The sequence below is a fragment of the Mus musculus genome, chromosome 13 (assembly GCF_000001635.26).
Source record: "Mus musculus strain C57BL/6J chromosome 13, GRCm38.p6 C57BL/6J".
In the NCBI taxonomy this organism is placed as follows: Eukaryota; Metazoa; Chordata; class Mammalia; order Rodentia; family Muridae; genus Mus; species Mus musculus.
Window position 1 is genome coordinate 77,001,468 of NC_000079.6, and position 23,913 is coordinate 77,025,380.

The 23,913-nt window shown below is 39.2% G+C and overlaps 1 protein-coding gene across 13 annotated transcripts in view; it reads left to right on the top strand.

The window, feature by feature from the left end:
• The window catches only part of Mctp1 (multiple C2 domains, transmembrane 1), a 650,923-nt gene that overhangs the window by 619,106 nt on the left and 7,904 nt on the right, over positions 1-23,913 (top strand). For all 13 annotated transcript variants that reach the window (XM_006517462.4, XM_006517466.4, XM_006517464.4 and 10 more), the window contains 2 exons: positions 19,285-19,394; positions 23,316-23,425. In XM_006517462.4, the coding sequence (XP_006517525.3) occupies positions 19,285-19,394; positions 23,316-23,425 (220 nt within the window). The remainder of the gene's footprint in view (positions 1-19,284; positions 19,395-23,315; positions 23,426-23,913) is intronic.

Consider the following 23,913-nt stretch of genomic DNA (forward strand, 5'->3'; position numbering starts at 1 on the left):
ACTAGACCCATTAGATGAGGACCAAACGTTCAACACATGAAATTGTTGGGGGACACTTGATTTTTAAACCAAAGTAATTCCTAAAGGATATACTTTATATTCTTAAACCATTAGCTGTCTCCATGAGAATTTCTTCAAATTGATTGCCACATTATTTGTCCTTCCCCACTCTTTTCCACTCATCTAACCTGTAATTACCCGAAAGAGCATTATTCTGACCCACCCACTAATCAACTAAAGACCATATCTACAAAAGTGAGGAAACAAAAATGTTGTCATTAAGTAAAGAATGTGAGCTTTCGGTGCTCTTGTAAATTCCAAGCACAGAATGTTCCTGTGATTTACTGGGCAGTAAGAAAAGGTTTGGGGAGTAAGGCTTGCCCCATGTATCAGCAGCAAGTGATACAGCTCTGGGCTGTTACTAGGGTATGCGCTCCATGTGACATCCAGAGAGAAAAAGTCCAGCTCTCTGCAGATCCGCCAAGTTCTTTGTCCATCACTGCTGTGTCTGTTTTGCGGCATGTCACTGGATTTCGATATGGTCTAAAGAATGATGAGTCCTGTTCCTAGCTTTCCACATCATGCCATTAATGATGCTTATGGAGAATTGAAGAGGAAAAGGCCTACAGCAGTAAATAGAGAGAGGAAATCACGGTGCCCTGATGTTCATTTTCCCTGTTTAGTGGATTCAAGTCAGACCATTAACACTACATCAACATAGCCTCCAGCCTCCTTCCTGTTTTTTTTTTTTTTTTTTTTTTTCTTAAGACTTCCCTTCCCCTGGACATCATATTCTCAGAACACTGAAAACACACAGATGGCCTAGTTGGCCTAGTCTGCCTAGTGGGCCATCACTGGGACCCCTTGGTCTTGCAAACTTTGCCAGGGCCAAGAAGTGGAAGTGAGTGGGTAGGGGAGCAGGGGAGGGGGGAGGGTATAGGGGACTTTTTGGATAGCATTTGAAATGTAAATGAAGAAAATATCTAATAAAAATTTTTTTAAAAAATGAAAAAAAATATGGAAATGAAATAGCAATAAGGCTGTTGTTGGCTTCATTTAAAAAATATTATCCAGTATTTAAATGGTGATTATTTCCAGAAACTTGGCAATTGTTACCGTACAAATGATAAAATTGATTCCAGTCACAGTCCGTCTTTATTTGGAAAGGAAATACCAATAGTGTTTGAAAAATGGCTTATTAAGGATCTTAGTTTGCTGAAGGTGGCTCATGTTTTATTTGCTAGCACAGCATCTTGTTGGGGGAAAAATAATAAGTGCCGCTTTTCTTTGCCCTATATTATTTTCACTATGGATCTTTAGAGCAGGAAATGAAAAGCAGCTCATGGGGCATATGGAATTAGTTCCCGCAAAGCCAGCCCCGCTCCTGCTGACTGCCTCTTCTTTCCTGTGTTGTTTTGTCTGTACTGGCTTTACAACATGTCAGCAAATCTCTTTTGAGCTCAGATGGGAGGAAAGATGGTGGCTTTCTCTCTTTCTGTAAGGGAGTAATTTATAACAGATGTTTTTAAAAAGGTACAAGTTTGTCTTGTAAAATATTTGTAAAGAGAAATAGCCTCTGGATTTCACAAAGCAACTCTTACTTATGTTTTGAGATGTCACCTAGAGCATTGTTTTTACCATACTAGCAGGATTCCTTTTCACATAATTCGATTATAACTTGAGATTAGTTTTAGGTTAAGAGCAGAATTTAAAGATCTCAAACAATATACCATATGTCCCTAGGCTTTTAAAAGGTGGTCCAAAGGAAGTCCAGTTTGAATTCTGAGACATCACTAGAGATTATTGTCAACTAATAGTGTTATCTTAGCTTCTCTCACCCTCGGTTTCCTTATCTGTAAGTCAGGACAGATACCTGCTCCTGCGGTCTTAAGTGGGAAGATGAAATTCAAATGTTTTAGAAGTTATCAATCTTAAAATTACGATTGTTTTCATGTATTTATATCTATGAAAAAAGTTGTCTAACATTGTGTACCTCCCTCTCTGTCATGTATATATGTGTACATATATGTCTCTCCCTCTCACTTATTGAAAGAGAAAACCTTCTCTTACCAAAGGGGTGGGGGATGACAACAACAACAACAACAACAACAACAACAACAACAGCAACAAAACTGTGCTAAAGGGCTGGGGTTTTAGCCAGTGAGAATCTTGCTGCTTAGCATGCATGAAACCCTGGTTCCATTCTCAGCAGCACATAAATGAAACTAAAGAAAACAAAAATGATACAAAGTAGATTGCCAACAGAGCTTATGCTGCTCAAGATTAAACAATTCTGCTCCTAATTCAACCACTAGGCTTGTCAAACAAATTACTGGCTCTTACAATATCTGACTTGCATTAGCACTGGCAGATAAAATCATGTGATACACATGATAAATGGTGTGTGTCTTGCATGAGTATGACCAGTGGTCTATGGAAGACATACAACTTTCAGCAGGCAAGGAATATTGTAAACAGATGAACTTTCCATCCAGATGCCATTTTTCAAACCCCAACTCTCAGGTTAAAAGAAATACATCTGGACTTGCTGAAGACTGTGGCGAGGTAAGACTTCAAGCAACAGATCTTCAACCTGAGAGTAAAAATGGGAGGGATTCTGACTATGATTAAGGATAGCAGGAAGTCTATAAGCTATAACATAAAATAGTGGCTTGTAAGAGGAAAAAGCGTTCTTTTTATGAAAATTTGACATTTGGGTATGTGAGTGTGGTTGGGAGAGTGTGTATGAGTATTGTGTGAGTGGGTGTAAGATGTGTCTGAGTGTGCTTGTGAGTGTGTGTGAGTATCTGTGAGTGTGTATATGAATGTATGTGTACATGTGGGTGTAAATATGTGTCTGAGTGTGTTTGTGAGTGTGTGTGGGAAAGTTCGTGTGTGTGTGTGTGTGTGTGTGTGTGTGTGTGCATGAGAGTATTGTGAGTGTGTGAGTGTGTTAATGAGCATGTTTTTGTGAGTGTGTATGTGAGTTGTTTATATGTGAATGTATGTATAGGGATGCTTATGACTGTATGTAACTGTGTGAGTGTATGCGTGTTTGTGAGTTTGTGTGTGTTTATGAGTGTGTATGTGTATGAGTGTGTGTATATATGTGTTTTAGGTTAGAGAAGAGCTTTGTTTTTCTAGCAGAGCTTTGGTTTCTTGGCCTGTCAGTTCAAGTTCTTATTCCTTATTGAGACTGAGACTCTTTCTAATCCTGGAGCTAGGCTGAGAGCCAACAAGCACCAACACCACCCCCAACAGAGGTAGGGTACCAGTTTAATTTTGTAGTATTTTCTTTGAAGTCTCTTTAAATTATTAATAAGATTACTGACTAATATTTACAAAATATCTTGGTTGTATTCTTGATGGTTGAGGTAAATGCTTCAAATGAATTAACCAATTTTATTTTAAAATAATGATCACAAATTATGTCCCATTATCTTAATTTTACAGATGAAGTCAATGAGTTTGTGTAGATCCTATAGCTAAGGTCATATTAGATGAAGCATTAGAACCAAACTTGCAAAAACCCAGTTATTTAGAATATAATCATCTTTTAATAAGATTATGGCCATCTAGATGATATATAGTTTCCTTCTTGGTTCAACATCTGAACTTCTACACACATTTGAAAAGGAAACAAATCATGTTGAAAGAAGTTTTGTTCAGGATATAAACATGCATTTAAAACTTTTCAGTGGGTCAGATATAAGATTTCATCCACTTCCACAATGCTGGGAGGGGCTGACCACGAGCTGGAGGAGAAAAGTAAGTAATGGGCATGCCCAGCTGAGCCCCGTGACTTAACAGTGGTAAGTGGCCCAGCAAGATATGCCCATTGGTGCAATGGTCACATGGATGTTATGGAGCAAAGAACTACTTTCTGATTGGATTTATGATCTGCTCCAGAAGAGCTCGTGAACTCTAGTCTAGTCCTGTTAGTGGGTAAGTTAGAGGCCCTAGGGAAGAACCTGCTACCATTATTCTGCTAAATAGATGCAGTACTTAACTGCTCCATAAGTGCTTATCAGTAAACACATGACTGGCCCATCTCTGCACCCCCTCAGAGAAGCTTCTTTTTGTAGTTTAACACAGGATGCAACAGGTCAACTTATAGACAGACAATAAGAGGCTGTGGAGTGCTTATCTCCAAATGGGAGGTCTATACCACACTTCCTTCTCCCAAGGCTCAGGAATCAGTGCAGATGAATGGTAGAAAGATCCTCACAGCCACAGGTAGTGGATGACTCTAGCAGAAAGTGGATCCTGAACAGGGCTCCTCCACTCACATGTGGTCACAATGGCTGTGACTGCATGCACAAGACATGCCTGAGGCCAAGCCAACCAGAGTCTCTGCATGAACGGAAGAGGGCCTCTTGAAGGATACCCATAGGTGAAGTAGCTGGTGGCTTCTCGAAGAGAAAGTGTCAGCTTTCTCTAGGAATGTGGCCTTGAAACACTACCCGGGCACATCTTGGGAGCAGGAAGTAGACAGTGGGTTTTCAAAGAAACTGGCACAATACACGGAGTTGCATGGGAAAAGCAATGAGGAAGTAGGAGAGGGATTGTGGGGAAGAAAATAGAGCAATATTTGATTGAAACATTATTTTCATTATGAAAGGCTCATTAAATAAATTTAAAAAAAAAAAAGAAAAAATCTAGCCCACATTTGCTACTTAGATTCAGAGACAATCTGTTGTCATCACTGAAATGTTAGAAAAAAACAGAAAAGTTTCCACCTAACAGCAGAGTTCTCTTGAGTTTCAAGTGACTGTGAGTGACAACAATCAATAACCTGAGGAATCTTAGCACTCTCACTATTTAAGAGAATTCACTATTCCCTAACTTTGGGGAGGGGATCTTGGAGATTAAACACAGGGACTCAGGCATTAAGTAGTGCTCTAACAATGAGTTATATCTCCCAGCCTTCCTTATCTTATTTTTAAAATGTCAATGTCGAAGCTAACGGATCTTTAAAATTCTCCTTCTCCTTCTCTTTCTCCTTCTCCTTCTCCTTCTCCTTCTCCTTCTCCTTCTCCTTCTCCTTCTCCTTCTCCTTCTTTCTCCTTCTCCTCCTCCTCCTCCTCCTCCTTCTTCTTCTTCTCTCTCTCTCTCTCTCTCTCTCTCTCTCTCTCTCTCTCTCTCTCTCCCTCTTTCCCTCTCCTCCCCTCCCCTCCCCTCCTTCTTCCTTCCTTCTCCTTTCTCTCCCTCTCTTTCAAAGGAGGTTTGAGAAAGGCAGCCCCTCCTTTCAAATTCTCCAAAGTTTTCCTCGATCTGTTCATTTGAACTGTATATAAAGCCCCATGGGGCACACAGATTTTTATTTGAGCACCTAGGGGTAAAAGTAACCTCTTCCCTTCTCTCTCTCTCTCTCTCTCTCTCTCTCTCTCTCTCTCTCTCCTTTTCTGTCCCCTTTCTGTCTCTGCCTCCACTCCCTCCTCATTCCCCTTCTAATGCCTCACATAAACTTCATACGGCTGGTACCTTGGGGGGAATCTCACCATGTTCCCAATAAGGCACCACAACCTTCTGTGTCATGCCCCCGCATTACAAAACATATCACTATTAACATCCTCTTCCCCTTCCCTTTTCTTTCTTTCCCTCCTGGCTTCCATCCTAGCTGAGATTCCAAGAAGATTTGATACTTCTTTTGCCACTTGGTTATTTGGCACCCATCAAAGTTGGCCTAAATAGAGACCCTTTCTGTTTATTCCAAGTCTTGAAGGCAGGACTTGTGCTAAAAGCCCATGCCAGCTGAGATGGAAGTTCTGTAGAGGAAGGTGTGCATCCTGCCAGCTGGCAAGGAGAAGAAATCCAAGGCTTTGACATTGTATGTTGTCCTTAAAAAATTTCTTTGGGTGCCTGTGAACCTGTGAAAAGCAATTTTCTTAAGTCATCAGGGTTAGGGCTGTTTACATCTCCCTTAGGATTTCTGTGACAAGGAGCTAAGCTTCTAGAAGTTTGGCTTCAGGTATTGTGTACTTTCTGTAAGTTTTATCTTCATTTATTGAAATATTTTAAGTGCAGACTTTTATAAATATTTGTAATTGGGTGGGTGTATGAAAATGGAAGAAAGATGCCTTAGATCAGATGTAACTAATTGGTAGAACACTTGCTTATAATGCCTTTGGTTTTTTTACCTCCCATAATAAATATCTGTCCTTAACTGTTGTTAATTCCTCTGACACAAAGTATCCTTATCCTTTCCAGTACAATTTGAAACACTACAGTTATCGGTTTGAATATGATGTTAAAGATTATTGTAAAGCAACAAGAATTCAGACAAGAATATCACTTGAGCTACACAGTGTGAAGTAGACTTATAGATATCAGGCAGTGCTCTAAGCTTCATGATGGAAGCCAGGAGGGAAAGAAAGAAAAGGGAAAGGAAAGAGGATGTTAATCGTGATATGTTTTGTAATGCGGGGGTCATGACACAGCAGGACAGGGTACCTTATTTGGAACACGGTGGGCTCCCTCCCCCAAATTACCAGCCATATGAAGTTTATGTGAGACATGAGAAGAGGAGTGAGGAAGGAGTGGAGGCAGAGACAGAAAGGGGACAGAAAAGAACACACACACACACACACACACACACACACACACACAGAGAGAGAGAGAGAGAGAGAGAGAGAGAGAGAGAGAGAGAGAGAGAGAGAGAGAGAGAGAGGGGAAGATGCTGGCTGGAAACATGTGGAGAGAGAAGGGGGAAGATGGGCAAGGGGCCAGAGAAAGTCCAGAGAGAGGGGTGAGAGAGAGGGCGGTCAGAGAGAGGAGAGACACAGAGAGAGAATAAAGAGAGGAGAGAGGAGAGAGGAGAAAGAGTAGAGTAGAGTAGAGAGAGAGAGAGAGAGAGAGAGAGCATTCCTTTAATAGCAAGCCAGGCTCATACCTGACTATTGCTACGTAACTGTTGAGCAGAGCCTAGATGAAATGCTAACAAATAGAACAAAAAGAAATAGGAAGGACGTAAAACAAGAAAGTAAACAAGGAGAAGAGTTTGGAGAACAAGCCCCAGGAAACTGGAAACTGTGGTCAGCTGTGAAGCTAATTAATTAATTAATTAATTAAATAAAAAAGTAAATCCAAAGCCAAACAGAAGACAAAGCCTCTTTCAAATTAGAACGGGAAGAAACTATCTTCTCAATGTAGCAGGGCAAAGAATCATTTTTAAAAACTGTTTAGTGGCATAATTTTATTGGTTGGGAAAACTAAGTGACTATTTAATTTTTTCTTGATTTTATTTTATTTTTTTCACCTTACATCCCGATTGCAGTCTCCTCCTCTCTCCTTTCCTTCCAGCCCCACCCTTACAAATCCTTCCCCCCCCCCCGTGTCCTCTCCTCTTTTCCTCAGAGAAGGGGGAGCCTCCCTTGGGTACCACCTTACTCTGGGGCATCTGGTCCCAGCAGGACTAGGCGCATCCTCTCCCACTGAGCCCTAACCATACAGTCCAGGTAGGGGGAGGGGATCCAATGACAGGGAACAGAGACTGAGACAGTCCCCGTTCCACTTGTTATAGGACCCACTTGAAGGACTACATTTTCTACAAATGTGTAGGGGGCCTAGGTCCAGCCCCTAAATGCTCCCTGGTGCGTGGCCCAGTCTCTGTGAGCCTCCATGGGCCCAGGTTAGTTGACTCTGTAGGTCTTGTCTTCTTGTATCTCCTTGGGCCCTCCAGCTCCATCTTTATTACTGCACATCCATAGGCAAGACAAATTTTGGGTTGAAGATTTTGTGTGTGGGCTGATCTGCCTCTCCGTCCTCTGGAAGTCCAACTTGGCTGAAAGTGATGACCATTTCAGTCTCTATATTCCCCTTTGATAGGATTCTCAGCTAGGGTCACCCCCATAGACTTCTTGTTTCCTCCAGTCCCAGGTCTGTTCCCAGAGATTATCCCCCCATTAATTTTCATTCTCACTCCTAGCCTTCTCCCACCCCACCTCTCCCCATATCTGATTTCCATTCCTATTCCCCTCTTCATTCCCTCTCCTATCCAGTTCCCTCTTTCCATCAACCTCTGATGACTATTTAGGTTCTTGGAGTTTCCTAATTATCCAGTTTGTGTCTCTGGATTATAGCATGGTTATCCTGTGCTTTATAGCTAATGTTCACTTATAAGTGAGTACATACCATACATACCATATGTATCTTTCTGGCTCTGGGTTACCTCATTCAGAATGATATTCTAGAGTTTCATCTTATAAAATTCATGATCTCTTTGCTTTTAACGGCTGAATAGTATCCCATTGTGTAGATGAACCACATTTTTTCTATCCATTCTTCAGTTGATCTAGGCTGTTTCCAGTTTCTCACTATTATGAATAAAGCTGCTATGGACATAGTTGAGCAAGTATCCTTGTTGTATAGTGGGCATCTATACTCAGGAGTGGTATAGCTGGATCTCAAGGTAAAACTATTCTCTGGCGCACCCTCTAACCTGTTCAGACTAATTTCCTAGGTCCCGCGGAGTCCCGGAACCCAGATGGCGACCGCTGCTGCTGAGGCTGAGGCCGCCTCCCAAGCCAGGCGGACACCTGTCCTCTGGTCCGGATGGTGGCCGGTTGTCTGCGGCCCGCCCAGGCTGCTGCCTCAGCGGCTCTGTGCTTCTGCCCGTCCCAGAAGCTGTCCGGTTCTCTGGCGCACCCTCTAACCTGTTCAGACTAATTTCCTAAGTTCTGCTGAGTCCCAGAACTAATGGCTTGGTAATATGTCATGGTAGCTGGGCCAACAGTTTCCTCCATTGTATTACGTTTTCTGCCGAAATTCTCTTTCAGGGACGAGTAATCATGCATTTTCTACACTATCATTTCAAATATGCATCTGTTCATTAAACTTGTATTATAAAACAGGCAGCATTTAAAACTTGAGCAGTAATTGTGTAGTAAACCAGCCTACATTAAAAATGGCTCTTTTGTTCACCAAAAAAAAAAAAAAAAAAAAAAAAGGGGAAAAAAAAAAAAGAACATATCACCCATTCACCTCCGATGAAACAATTAAGGCTTGGAATTATGACTAGTATTTTGCTCTTTGAGATTTGTTGGTCTCATCTTTATATTACATTATTGGTCCTTTGCTGTTTTAATTTTGTGTTGAATGGAAATTTTAATTGTGTAAATTTAATTCCTTTGTTAGTTTTCTCACTGCTTTAAAATTTATTTTATTAGTGTTTTCTAAATAATGTAATGCACATTTCAACTCAGAGCAAGCTAATTTAGGTTGAACCCTGGTGAAATATAGGAATTTGCTGTAAAAAAAAAAAACTATTCTCAGTTTTCTGAGAAATTGCCAAATTGGTTTCCAGAGTGGTTATACAAATTAGCAATCCACCAGCAATGGAGGAGTGTTCCCTTTCTCTACATCCTGTCCAGTATGTGCTGTCTCCTGAGTTCTTGACCTTAGCCATTCTGATTGGTTGTAAGATAGAATCTCAGAGTTGTTTTGATTTGCATGTCCCTGATGACTAAGGACTTTGAACATGTCTTTAAGTGTTTCTCAGTCATTTGAGATTCCTCTGTTGAGAAGTCTCTATTTAGCTATGTACCCAATTTTTAATTGGGTTATTTGGTTTGTTGTTGTCTTACTTCTTGAGTTCTTTATATATTTTGGATACTGTCAAATGTAGAAGATTTTTTCCCAATCTGTAGGTTGAAGTTCTGTTCTATTGACACTGTCCTTTACCTTACAGAAGCTTTTCAATTTCATGAGGTCCCATTTATCAATTGTTGATCTTAGAGCCTGAGTCATTGGTGTTCTGTTCATGAAGTTTTCTCCTTTACCAATACATTAAAGGCTATTTTCCACTTTCTCTTCTATTAGATTTAGTATATCCGGTTTTATATTGAGGGCTTTGTACAAGGTGATAAATATGGATATGTTTTCATTCTCCTACATACAGACATCCAGTTAGACCAGCACCATTTATTGAAGATGTCCTTCCTTTACTGTTGTATGGTTTTATCTTCTTTGTCAAAAATCAAGTGTCTATGGGTGTGTGGGTTTATTTCTGGGTCTTTGATTTGAAAGATCATTTTCTGACATGGCATCTGCAGGCAAACAATAAGTTACCTGGAAAATAATAAATAAATAAATAAATACAAAAATACAGAAATATCCCTGCAGCCAAAAATTTGCTATAGCAATTCAATTTTTAAACATATGAAAAAGAAACAAAACTAATTTTAATTTAATTTTTAAATTCATAGTATTACTAACACTAGTATTTACAGATGGTTTATTTCTGGCAGGATTGTGCTAGGGCCTTTATATGGAGTATCATATTTAATTTGTTCTCTATAAGCTCCTGAAATACAGATTTTTTTTGACAACTGATATATTTGGGAGGCTTTGGGGAAAAGAAATGCTTATTGAACACACTTTAACGGGCAGGGGCCTGAGCACTAATCAGAGGAATGCCCACCAGCTTTTTATTTTTAAGGAGACAAAAGTACTGTCATGTAAAATCATCTCCAGTCACCCTCCTAACCTTCAATATGCCTTAGGTCACCTCAGTGTCTCAACCTGCATCTTGGCTTTTAGACAAATCGAAAGAAAAGATCCAGGCACAAACAAACCTGGTAAGACTGCTGTAGTAGGAGCTGAGGAAAACACTTAACTAAGATCCGTTCGCCAAGGAACTTTGAGTTGCCAAGCTGTTCTCTGTGAACATTTCACCATTCTAGATTTTGGGCTGAAGCATGGTTTTCTATATCTAAAAATGAAGGAGATGTTGGCAGGGAAAAAGCATCTTATCCCTTCTTTGTGTGTCCCTAATCAATCTGTATGTCCGATCTAATATAGTCTGCATAAGTTAGAGGTACAGAACTGAATGGCATCTTACTGAATTAACTGTGGAAAGTGGGGGTCCAAACTGTCGTTGGCGTAGAGCATGGGTTATACAAAACATAAAACACATTCCAAATTCCTAGACCCATGCTTGTCTAAAGACTTTTATGGCAAACTAGTTATGTCTTGGCAAATGTCAGCCTTTTCAATGTCTTCTTTGCCACAGTGATAGAGCAAAACTTGAAAGGAGAAGAAAAACCTGATTATAGCCAGCTTTTTGAGAAGGTATTTTGAATCTGCATGCTTTCCTCAAAAAACAGTTTGACCACTTTCCCTGGTATGGGGTGGAATTCTGTTTTAGGTTTGCTACCCAGCAAAAGATTCCCATCTCTCTTCCTCCTCTTTAATCTCTTCTTGATTTCCCTCCTTCCTATTTCTTTTTATTCTGTTAGTATCCCTTTTGCTTTCCTTTTTCTTTCTTTCCCTCCTAGCTTCCATCATAAAGCTTACATCACTGCCTGATATCTGTAAGTCCAGTTCATATTGCACAGCTTAAGTGGTGTTCTTGTCTGACTTGTTGCTTTATAATAATCTGTAATAGCATGTTCAAATATACAACAGTGTTTTTACAAACTGGGCTGGAAAGCATAAGGCTACTTTGCATCAAAGGAATGAATATCAGCAAAGAAGAACAGATATTTATTCTGGAAAGGTAAAAAAAAAAATCAATGTCTCTTCCATTTCAACACAAACACTTTCTCAAGTCTAGAAAGCAAAATACAATCAATGTTGTAACAGTAATATTCGGAATATTTCACATCCGCTGTGATGAGGACAATACCGGTGGGTGTTCACCAGATTTATATTCTGTGATGTCAGCGAGGTTAACAATCACCACATGGGCAGATCCCTAAATGTATTAACGGCTGAAGCAAATTGTAGTTCAATATGAGCAGTGAAACCCAGTGTTCACACCTGTGGTGCCCGTCACATTGGCTTCCTGTCCTCATCCAGAACAAGGCTTGTCAAGTTCATGAGTGTGATTTGTCACATATTGAAGTGCTCTTGTTGAGTCTTTGGTTGGCCTTCCAGTTTTTCCTAAATTCTTAAAGCTAAGATGTAGCTACTTTTTTTTTGAAAGAATTTCATAAATTTTCTGAGAGAAACAAGATTCACATTTTATAGTCATTGATATTTTATGGGTCTGATAAACAAACATTAAAAATTACATAGAATCAGAAGTAGTTAATGCAATTTAAATCATGTTCTCAGATAGGTATAACTGTTTTCTTTCTTATTGTTTTAATTTAATTTTATTTATTTTGTATCCTGACTGTAGTTTTCCCTCCTTCCTCTCCTCCCAGTCTCTCCCCTAATCTGTCCCATCCACTCCTCCTCCATTCTCTTCAGAAAAGTGTCACCTCCATGGATATCAACCAACAATGGCATATCAAGTTGTAATGAGACCAGGCACCACCTCTTCTACTAAGGCTAGAAAAGTCAACCCAGTAAGGGGAAAGGATGCAAAAGATAGGAACAGAGTCAGAGACAGCTCCTGCTCCCACTCTTAGGACTCCCACAAAAAGACCAAGCTATACAACTGTAGCATATGCGTGAAGGGGCTAGGCCAGGACCATGGAGGCTCCCTGGTTGGCAGTTTAGTCTCTGTGAGTCCCTATGGGCCCAGGTTACCTGATTCTGTAGGTTTTCTTCTAGTGTCCTTGATCCTTCTGACTCTTACAATCCTTCCTTCCCTTCTTGTCAGGATTCCCCCAGTTCTGGCTAATGTTTCCATCAGTTGCTGTGTGAAGCCTTTCTGATGACAGTGGGTCTAGGCACCAATCTGAGCATAGTAGAATATCATTGGGAATCATTTCATTGAATTTTTTCCCCATTTGTGTTTTGTTCTTTAATGGGTCTCTGGGCTATACAACTTCTGGCTCCTGGCCCTTTGGAAAGTGTCAGCGGTGGGCTCCCTCTTATGGCATGGGTCTCAAGCTGGGCCAGTTATTGATTAGCCACTTCTACCACTTCGGCACTACCTTTACCCTAGCACATCTTATAGGCAGGAAAAATTGTAGATCAAAGGTTTTCTGGCTGGGTTGGCATACCAGTCCCTCCACTGGCAGTCTTGCCTGGTTATAGGAGATGGCCAGTTCAGATTCCATATCCATTGCTAGGAGTCTTAGCTACGATCACCTGTTTTGATTTCTGGGAGTTTCCATTGCCTTAGGTGTCTAGCTTGCTCTAGAGATGCCCTGCCATTCCAGTTGTTTCTCCCAGTACTCTCTCCCTCCACTCCCCTCACACTGGACACCTCCTGTTCTCATCCCTACCCTAATCTAGTTCCCTCTCCCTACCTTTCCATGATGTCTGTTCTCTTTCCTCTTATCAGTAAGATTTTTGTGTTCTCCCTTGAACCTTCCTGGTTTCTTAGCTTTTTGGGGGTCTGTGGATTGTAGCATGATTATCCTTTAATTTATAGCTAATATCCATTTATAAGTGAGTACATACCATGTTTATCTTTCTGAATTTGGGTTACTTGCATCAGAATGATCTTTTCTAGATCCATCCATTTGCTAGCAAACTTAATGATGTCATTGTTTTTAATAGCTGATTAATACTCTATTGTGTGAATATATCATATTTTCTTTATCTAACTTTCTTGAGGGACAGCTAAATTATTTCCAGTTTCTAGCTTTTATGAATAAAGCTGCTTTGAACATAGTTGAGCAAATGTCCTTGTGGTATGATGGAGCATCCTTTGGGTATATGCTCAAAAGTGGTATAGCTGGGTCTTAGGATAGATTTATATCCAATTTTCTGAGAAATATCCATGTTGATTTCTAAAATGTCTATACAAGTGTGCACTCCCACCAGCACTAGAGGAGAGTTTCCCTTGCTTCACATCCTTGCCAGCATGGGCTGTCACTTGTGTCTTTGATCTTAGCCATTTTGACAGGTGTGAGATGAAATCTCAGAGTTGTTTTGATTTGAATTTCTTTCATAGATAAGGATGTTGATCATTTCTTTAAGTGTTTCTTGGCCATTTGAGGTTCTTCTGTTGACAATTTTCTGTTTAGGTCTGTACCTCAGTTTTTAATTGGATAATTTGGTTTATCAATGTCTACTTTCTTGAGTTTTTTTAAAAATATATTTTGGATGTCAGCCCTCTGCCAGATGTGGAAATGGTAAAATCTCCATTTTGTAGGCTGCCATTCTGTACTTTTGATGTTATCCTTTGCCTTACGAAGCTTTTCAGTTTCACGAGGCCCCATTTATTAATTGTTGATCTTAATGCCTACGTAAGTAATTGGTGTTCTCTTCAAGAAGTTGTCTCCTGTGCTAGTGCATTCAAGAATATTCCCCACTTTCTCTTCTAGCAGGTTTAGTGTTTACTACAGGTATCATTTTTTTTTTACAGGTTGGAAAGAAATATTAATCATTCTTTAAACCAATGTCACTAGTGAGCCTTTGGATGATTAACTACTCTGTGGTATTTCTTTCATCTAAACTGGCATATAAAAGAAAGCAAAAATGACACTAAAAGAAATGTACCAATTTATTCCCTACTAATAAAGTATTGAACATTAGGGGGAATGTGTGAAATATTGGAATGCAACATAGAGCAATTCCATTACCCATTGCAGTTTTGGGTCATATACTATATATAAAGAGTAATTACCTCATTGGCTGGAGACCACAGTGAAGGAATATAGAACCTGATGAAAGAGATTTTGCAATAAAGATTTTACCACAATGTATTTGCTTCCAAAAACTTTACCAACCTAAGGCAAGCCCATCTTATTTTGTCTTCTGATGGCAGGGTACAGGAGTGGCAGTGGGCTCAAAGTGCTAAGAAAAGAAAGAAAATTATATGAGCTGATTTTAAAGAATCTTATCTAAAAAGTATATATCACTATTGGAATTTGTAAAGTAATATTTACAATTGGACTAAATGTCACATCATGTTGTTGTGGATCCTGTATTGCATCATGTTAATCATGTTAATCCTGGTTATTCCTAACATGCCTTTAATACCTACCCTTGAATGAAACATCTGGATTTCACTTTCTTCCAGAAGAATTTAGCTGTATGATGAGCCTCAAGGCTGAGTTTTGGATTCTATGAGTAAAAATTTCCTTTCTCCCCCCTGACTTCTCCTATTGAGCTTTGGAGAGGAATTGAAATCTCCCTCCTAAGGTAAAAAAGTCATAAAATGTATGGTGAAGAGAAGACATTGAAGCTGGCCTGTGAGAGCCTAGCATAGGCCCTGTCAGTTCTCTCTGAGCTTCAGTTTCTAATGAACAGTAGAGGAAATACACTATAGGATGGTTCTGAGCATTGGCCTGGGTATATGAGAACACTGTGTAGCACTCATTGAACACATTTCTGTATCTTTTCTTCAAGATTACTTTAAGCTTATTAAAATAAAAATATAGAAAAGCCAAACTAAAATCATGTCCTTTCTCTAATTTTCTTTCTTTCTTTCTTTCTTTCTTTCTTTCTTTCTTTCTTTCTTTCTTTCTTTCTTTCTTTCTTTCTTTCTTTCTTTCTTTCTTTCTTCATTTAATGTTGGGTAGAAATTTTAGTTTTATTGAGGAAATTAGGATTTATATATCATATTTTCACTTATTTGAAATAGATAATATGCATTTCATTATTAAAAACTGAATTTTTTTCTGATTTCCAGCATACTCCCATCCCATGTGTTAATGTTTTTTTTGTTAAATTTATAACAAAAATGTAATGGGAATGTTTACAGGAGGTTATTGGGTAAGCATATTGGAAATATTACCACATAATTTGAAATATCTGTTGCTATTTTTCACCTAGAAAGCCTTTAAAACCTCTTTTTGATAATACTGTAGCTCAAAGGCCAGACATTCACATGTGCTTAGCACACACTATAGCATTGGCTATATTCCAGCCTAAAAGTTTTAAATTTATGGTGATTTTTGGTAGAGTTTCTAATTTTATGAAATCATTGCCATCAAGTTTTTCCCCCCTCTGGGGATTTTTTTTTAAATGCTTGCTTTTAGAAAATTCTTTGCTATTAATGTTAATAAATATATTGTCTTTTATAATTTTTGTATAGCCTCAACTTTTAAAAATCACTTTAGAATATTTAATGCTATTTGAGGTAGACATTGATGTAGACTTGGATTATCTAATAGAGTTGAGAGTTTATTTGACATAGGGTTAAACATGATTTTCTCTAAATATTCTTGGCAACCAGCTTGCTCATTTACAAGTTCCTTCTCTATGATTAAACCTTATCCCACTTTTTTGAGACAGGATCTCATATAGCCCAGGCTGGCCTTGAACTGTTGGTCATCCTGCCTCCACTTCCTAGGATTGCAGGCATGTATCCAGCATGATGTATATACAACATTCTCTCTATATCTATGTCTGACTTTAATTAAATATTTGATCTACAAAATGCTTTCCCATTATTTTCCCCTTTCATAGAAATGTCTTGACTAGAGTTACATACTTGCCTTTCAAGCAAATTTAGAAATAGTTTATCAAATTCTTTCCCTGTCTACTCCAAACATAAGGGTTTGGTTGAACTTGCAATAAATTTATGCATCCAATCCCTTCCAATATTCTACATTATAATGTAGACATGTTACTGTTTTCATAATTTTTGAGGTTATATCAAAATATTTTACTGTTAACATGAAAGAACAGCACATAATCTTGAAGAGGAGCCCTGTACTCAGTGGACTTTTTGCTACACAAATAGTGCATTTTAACTTGCTTATCTCTTTCTTTTGTGCTGGAAATTGAAGCTAGGGATGTATGTATGATAAACATGCAGTCTACCACTGACACATACCCCAGGCTTGCAGAGCTTTGTCTTTGTTTGTGGTTTGGGTTTTTTCTACATATAGAATAAAGAGTTTATTAGAGCACTTTGCTACATGACATGAAAGAATTTAGCTGGAACAGTATGGGTCAGGCCAACTTTGCAGCTTTGAAAACAGCTGGAAAGAGCCACTGCTTATTTGCTTCATCGAAAATGTACAATTACATAAGATTACATAGGTGAAATTAATGTTCTGTTTTGTTAAATTGATGGGGAGAAAATATAATAAATTAATGCATCAGTGTGTCAGGGCCAGTGAGGGATGACTTTTGAATACAATGGAGAATTCTGGGAATCGAATTACTCCCCATATCATGGAGCTTTGAGTATCCCTCATCTATCTCTTTTGACAATCTCTTTGGCATAAGATGACTAATGTAGAAAATTTATTCTATTGAAATTATAGTTAAAATAAGAACTCTGATTGGTATCTACAATTATGATCAGTTATAAAATTCATCTATATGGCCTTGGTCCCAGAGAACTGTGAAGTCCTTGGAAGAAGCCTTTGAACCTGTGATCCACTTTGTCCTTGGTTTCGAGGTGGCAGAATGGCAGAATATCAGCCCTGGCCAAGTATTCACAGTGCAGTGTTTGGACTCTTCTAAAATGAAAGTCAGTATGCAAATGTGCAACATGACATTATTATCCTAGTTTCCTGGCTGCTTTCAGCAAGCACTAACTGCTACATGAGGTCTCAAGTGCTCTGGCATAGTACACAAGTGTTCCAAAGAAGTTAAAGTAATGAAATTGGATCTATATTTCTATAGACATTCAAGTTGGCATTGAGAAATGGAGTCATGGAATCAGGGTTGGATGGTCTCCACCAAACAACCCAGGCAACTGTCTGATGGTAGGCTACTAAGCTGAATTCCATCGTGAAAGGCCACCACTATTTCTTCTTCTGGGTCTAAAATTACAAAACTATGCACATTTCCCTAGGTTCACACCATGCACAGGACGTGTTATGCTAAATCCCCTCCCACCCATTCCCTGGTATAAAAGCATTGCTTGATGACAAGATTCAAGCTGAAGTATGTACAAAAAATGATGTGTTAGAATTTTGTCTACCACTATGTATTACTGTAGACAATCTGAACATTATTTTGAAGATTAGTGTTTATCTGACCTAGGAGTGTCCAGCTAATGCATCTAAGTACTAGTAATTTTTTTTAATCAATTGTTTCTGTTCTTAGGTATTCTTGTTTGTACCCAGTAGTTTATGCCATTGAAGTACTTGTTCGGTCAAGTCTAGAGGTAGTTCAGTGGTGGGGCTTTCCAGAACGCCCAATGGTTCAATGGAAAATAGCAAACAAAATATCCAAGGAAATATATAGAGACCCAACTAAGGTGTCTAAGTGGCGCTGTCAAGAAACTGGATTTGAGTTGGGCTGTAGTTCAATTACTAGAGTGCTTACCCAGCATGCACTGACATTCCCAGGCCAGCCTGCTTCCCCTCCTGTAATGGCATCAGCACCTGAAATCACAACCAGTGGATACTGATAGGGACAGTGAGGCAGGAAGCAACCTGGTGGTGACTTCAGGTGGTCAGTGAGCACCAAAGAGAACAGACTCTCAGGAGAGAGGATGTAGTGAGATGAGACAGCTTAGTTAATTGGAAGAAAACAGGCTATTTAAACCTTTGGGGGGAGCGGTAGGGAGTCTTCAGGGAAAGTGTACATTATCATCATTGGCCAGGCCCAGGATGCTGAGCATGCCTCATATGCATAGGGAGGAATTTCAGATATTGCTGGACATAACCTTTTAAGGAGAAGCCCACCCTAGCTTCAAGGCTATGTGATCTCCTTTGAGTGGTACAGGCTGCATGGGCCAGGATATGCAGGCCTGGGGTGGAGTGGGGTTGGGGAGTTAAGGAAGTTGGTTGGTGGGGTGGGGTGGAGTGATCCTATATCTGCTGATCTCAGGAGGAGATTTCTGGGTTTTGGACACTTCTTGACCCTACTTTTACTCTGGTCAGATCCCCTGTCTCATGGTTCCCTGGCCCCAAAAACCTGTTTGATCTCTAGCACTACATAAAACTTTGTGGCATGGATAGCACATGCCTGTTGCCCTACTATTTAGGGAAGTAGAATAGAACCAATGTTTTATTTAAATCCACGCTCAGCTACACAATAAGTTCCACAGAACCTGGACTACATCAGACTATGTTTCAGAGAGGGAGGTTGATGAGGAGAGAAGCTGGGTTTGCTAAATGAGTCTTGTGTCAGTTTTGACAATTGTTCCTTTCCTACCTGTACTCCACCTGTGCTCTGCTTCCATGTTTCTGTCCATCAGGGTAAGAGCAACAGAATTCAGTTTTCTTGACTTGCAGCCATCTGCTATATTGCTCCTAATGTCTTTTCTTTCTTTCTTTCTTTCTTTCTTTCTTTCTTTCTTTCTTTCTTTCTTTCTTTCTTTCTTTCTTTCTTTCTTTCTTTCTTTCTTTCTTTCTTTCTTTCTTTCTTTCTTTTTTGAAACTCTCAGAAGCTCCAAATATCCATTTGTGTAAACATAGAGATGAAGTTTACTTAACGTTAGAAGTGCAAGAGAGGGAGAGTCCATACGATAAAGCAAGAATCAATATATACCTTTTACTCATTCAGACTTTCTTTTTTATTTTATTTTAGGATGGTGAAAAGAAAGGATTTATAAATAAAATCTATGCGATCCAGGAAGTCTGTGTCAGTGTGCAGAACATCCTAGATGAAGTGGCTTCCCTTGGTGAAAGGATAAAGAAGTAAGTGGTGCTGCATGGGGAGCCTGGTCTTTTATGGGAGCATCGCTCTGACTCTCAGAACGGCAGGCCACATTCTGTCAGGCGCAAGTCACTCTTGCATGACTTAAGGTTACAATTTGCTGTAATTTATTTTGTTTCCCTGAGTCCTTGGTTTTATGATAGTTCTGTCAGTTTCCTACCTGAAATTTGGAACATATATGTTGGAAAAAAAATCGTGCTTGTAGCTTTGAAGAAATGACACTGTCCTAATTTTATCATGAATTTTTCATACTAACTTTATTCTTAAAAAGAATATGAAGTCATCGTAGAAAAACAATCTGACCTAATAAATTTTCAGGTAATAAAGATAACTGTACTATATAGGTCTAATTATATTTTTACCAAGTTTAATTATCATCAAGAAATAATCCACACTTCATCACTTAGTACAAATCATAGAAAATTTGAATTATAGAAGAATTCCTTTAAAGGTATTTTTTTTAAGATTTATTTGTTGTAAGTGTTATGCTTTCATGTATGTATGTATCCATGGAGGGCCCAGGGCCTGGAGCTGCAGATGGTTGGGACCCATCATGTGGGTGCTGAGATTGGAAACTGGTCCTCAGCAAGAACAAATGTTCTTTACCACTGAGCCCATTTATGTTTTCTTTGGTAGGTTGGTTTTGCTTTCTGTGTGTATGTGTTTTTTGTGTTTGTTTCCATTGTTGAGACAAATTCTCACTGTGTAGCTCTGGCTGGCTTGGGAGTCAGAAAACCATCAGTCTCTATCCCCCAAGTGCTAGGATGAAAGGCATGCACCACCATACCTACCATTTGATGAATGAAAAAGTTTCATTGAGATATAATGTACAATTGTGGAACACCACACACACACACACACACACACACACACACACACACACAGAGAGAGAGAGAGAGAGAGAGAGAGAGAGAGAGAGAGAGAGAGAGAGAGAGAGAGAGAGAGAAGAACAAAAGAAAAAAAGCAAAGAAAAAAACAGATTTTTGGTTTTGTTTTGTTTTGTTTTGTTTTAGTCAGGGTCTCACTATGTAGCTCTGGCAATCCTGGAAGTATGTAGATCAGGTTACCCTTGAACTCACAGAGATCACTTACCTCTGTTTGCCCAATACTAAGATTAAAGGTGTGTGTTACTATGCTGAGCTGACATTTATATTCTTAATCTTACATGTTTTATTTTAGATAATTTTATTTACTAGCATATTTTTTTTTTTGGGAGAATGTCTCGTGTATCTCACGTGTCTCATGAATATCATGCTGGCCTTGAACTTACTATATAGCCAAGGATGACCTAGGGCTCCTGATTCTTCAGCCTCTATCTCAAGAAAGAATGAGTTTCAATTGTGAGCTACATATTGAGAGCCTGTCTCAATAAAAACAAAATCAAATTTTTAAAAAGCATGACTCCAAGGACAACCAGATTGATTCAAGATTGGGTTTCCTATTAGGAAAAATAATTTTAGGAAATAATTGATCCAGAGAGACAACAAAAGAGTGTGGGATCTCCGTCGTGCGCCACCATGCTCAGCTCCTAACGTATCTTCTGAAGATTCGGCTCCTAACACACCTCCTGAAGGAAATACTTCCTTTTAAAAAATACAATAGTGAATTGATGGTAACTGACTGTTAGCTTAAGATGTACCATGGCCTCATACTAGTCATCTATTTGATGACTGGCCTATAAAAATTCTAATAACTATTTAAGAAAGGCTGATCTTATCAGTAAAAGCCTGTACTTTCCGAGTTTCATATCTATTCTTGGTTTATTATTCATGACCAATAGTATTCCGCAGACGTATATTCTTGGACACAGAATTTAAAAGGAATAAATTATTCAACCCAAAAGTTTGAGTCATCATCTGGTTTGTTCATGTGGCAAAGGATAATGCATTTTATTTTGTATATTTTTTTTTATTCAATGAATTTCCACTAGTTTCAACTTTTCAATATTTACTATACAAAGTATCTTCTTTACACTTCTGAATGTATCTCTATGCAACTAACTCAGAACTCTAAACATTAAGTAATATCCTTTTTCCCTCCTTCAGCCTCTCTGTTCTCTCTTAATAATCTTCCCTTGCCTCATTTCCTATCACTAAAGTGCAGCATGAAACCATAATTTTGGGGCATATTGTTACTGAGTGTATGTCCCACTGTATGTTGATACACATGAACACTTCATCTACACCAGAATCTGCTACCTTGTCACTCTCTTTATTAACTTGCTGGGACCACCGAATGAGTCAATATGGCAAACCAGTTCTTCTTGTAACTCTGGAGTCTGTTTCTGTCAGCATCATATAGCCGATATTGTCTTTGTCCCAGCTCTTTCTGCCATCAGTTAGCAGAATCATGGTGACCATGAAGACACATCAGCTCTGTCCTGCTATCGTCTGCTTCCAGTTTGGATTCCTTTTTCATATTCCTTTTTCATAGCTTTCTCCATAAATTCACATAGACCTGTGCTAAAAGCAGGAGGAGTAGGGCAGGCAGCACCGGCTTTATCTCTTACTCACCCATATATTTTCTAAGCAAGGACAACGATAGCAGATGACATTTCATAAAGCCAACCAACTAATGCTGATTTTCTGCCCCATTTGAAACAAAGCTGAACAGAAAATGAGTCTTCATAAAAAGAATTGTAAAATTCAAGTATTACACAATGCTCTTACGAGTTGTACCCAGATGCCCCTCAACAGAGGAATGGATACAGAAAATGTGGTACATGTACACAGTGGAGTTCTACTCAGCTATTAAAAACAATGATTTTATGAAATTCCCAGGCAAATGAATGGATCTGGAGGATATCATCCTGAGTGAGGTAACCCAATGACAAAAGAACACTCACGGATAAGCGGATATTAACTCAGAAACTTAGACTACCCAAGATACAATTTGCAAAACACATGAAACTCAAGAAGGAAGACCATAGTGTGGATACTTTTATCCATCTTAGAAGGGGGTAACAAAGCACCCATGGAAGGAGTTACAGAGACACAGTGTGGAGTAGAGACCAAAGATGACCATCTAGTGACTGACTTACCTGGGGATCCATCCCATTTACAATCACCAAACCCAGACACTGTTGTGGATGCCAACAAGTGCTTGCTGAAGGAGCCTGATATAACTCTTTCCTGAGAGGCTCTGCCTGTGACTCACAATACAGAAGTAGATGCTCACAGTCATCCATTGGACTGAGCATAGGATCCCCAATGAAGGAGTTAGAGAAAGGACCCAAGGAGCTGAAGGGGTTTGCAGCCCCATAGGAGGAACAACAATATGAACTAGCCAGTACCCCCAGAGCTCCCAAGGACTAAACCACCAACCAAAGAGCACACATGGTGGGACGCATGGCTCCAGCTGCAGAGGATGACCTAGTCAGACATCAATGGGTATAGGGGAATGCCAGAGCCAGGAAGCTAGAGTTGATGAGTTGGTGGGGAGAGGGATGTTTGGGGGGGGCATAGGGGGTTTTGGGGGGAAACCAGAAAAGGGGATAAGATTTGAAATGTAAATAAAGGAAATATCCAATAGAAAACAAAGAGTTGTACCTACAGACAATTGCTGTAAGCATATTACTCTCACATGGGGATATGGAGTTTTAAGAGGATGAATGGTGGGCCCTGAAACATCCTATCATATAAACATTAACAAGACACAAATACTAGTTTTAGTAAGAGAAAAAATACTTTTAACTATATAGGAAGGTACCCAAGCTGTGTGATTGCTTTAGATTGTGAAATCCCTGGGACAACCTGGTGAAGCTACTGGCAAGACTGTTTTCTTGGATAGGCTATGTATGACTACCCTATGTCCTCTGACTGTTAGTCCAGACCACATTTCTTTTCACCATTGTCTAGAAGTGTGAAGTGTTTATATTACTGATTTCTTACTTTTCCCTTCAGTACTTTCAACTGGACTGTCCCCTTCTTAAGCTGGCTGGCCATTGTAGCCCTGTGTGTGTTCACCGCCATTCTGTACTTCATCCCACTGAGATACATTGTTCTTGTTTGGGGTAAGTAAAGCTTTTAAACAACAACCACAAACATCTGTTTAGCAGCTAAGAACAAACTGTTTTTAAGAGGTGAATTATATCATCAGTAGTTCGCTATATTTATGGTCATGTAGGTACTCCATGATGAAAAGAGACAGTCAGTTAAAAATTGCAGCAGCATAAAGATTTAGGTCCACCTGGAAAATGCATTTTTCTTATCTGTCACCACAGCTGCCATCATGCTATAAACATGTACTGGTAAAGATTCTTCATATATCAAAGTGTAACTTTGTTGAGATATCTAGATTTGTCTGATTTATTTTCACCACTTAAATGCCAACAGAGGCACTTTAAACCGAGTGGTAGGTTTAGGACAATATACTTTTTGCTGTGGTATTTATCTTATGGAAGGACCTGTAAACAAGTTACTAGCTGCCTGTTTAAAATGTCACTTTTGGAACCCAGGAAAAGACTTACTTGCATTTCTAGGCTCCTTAGGAACAACAACA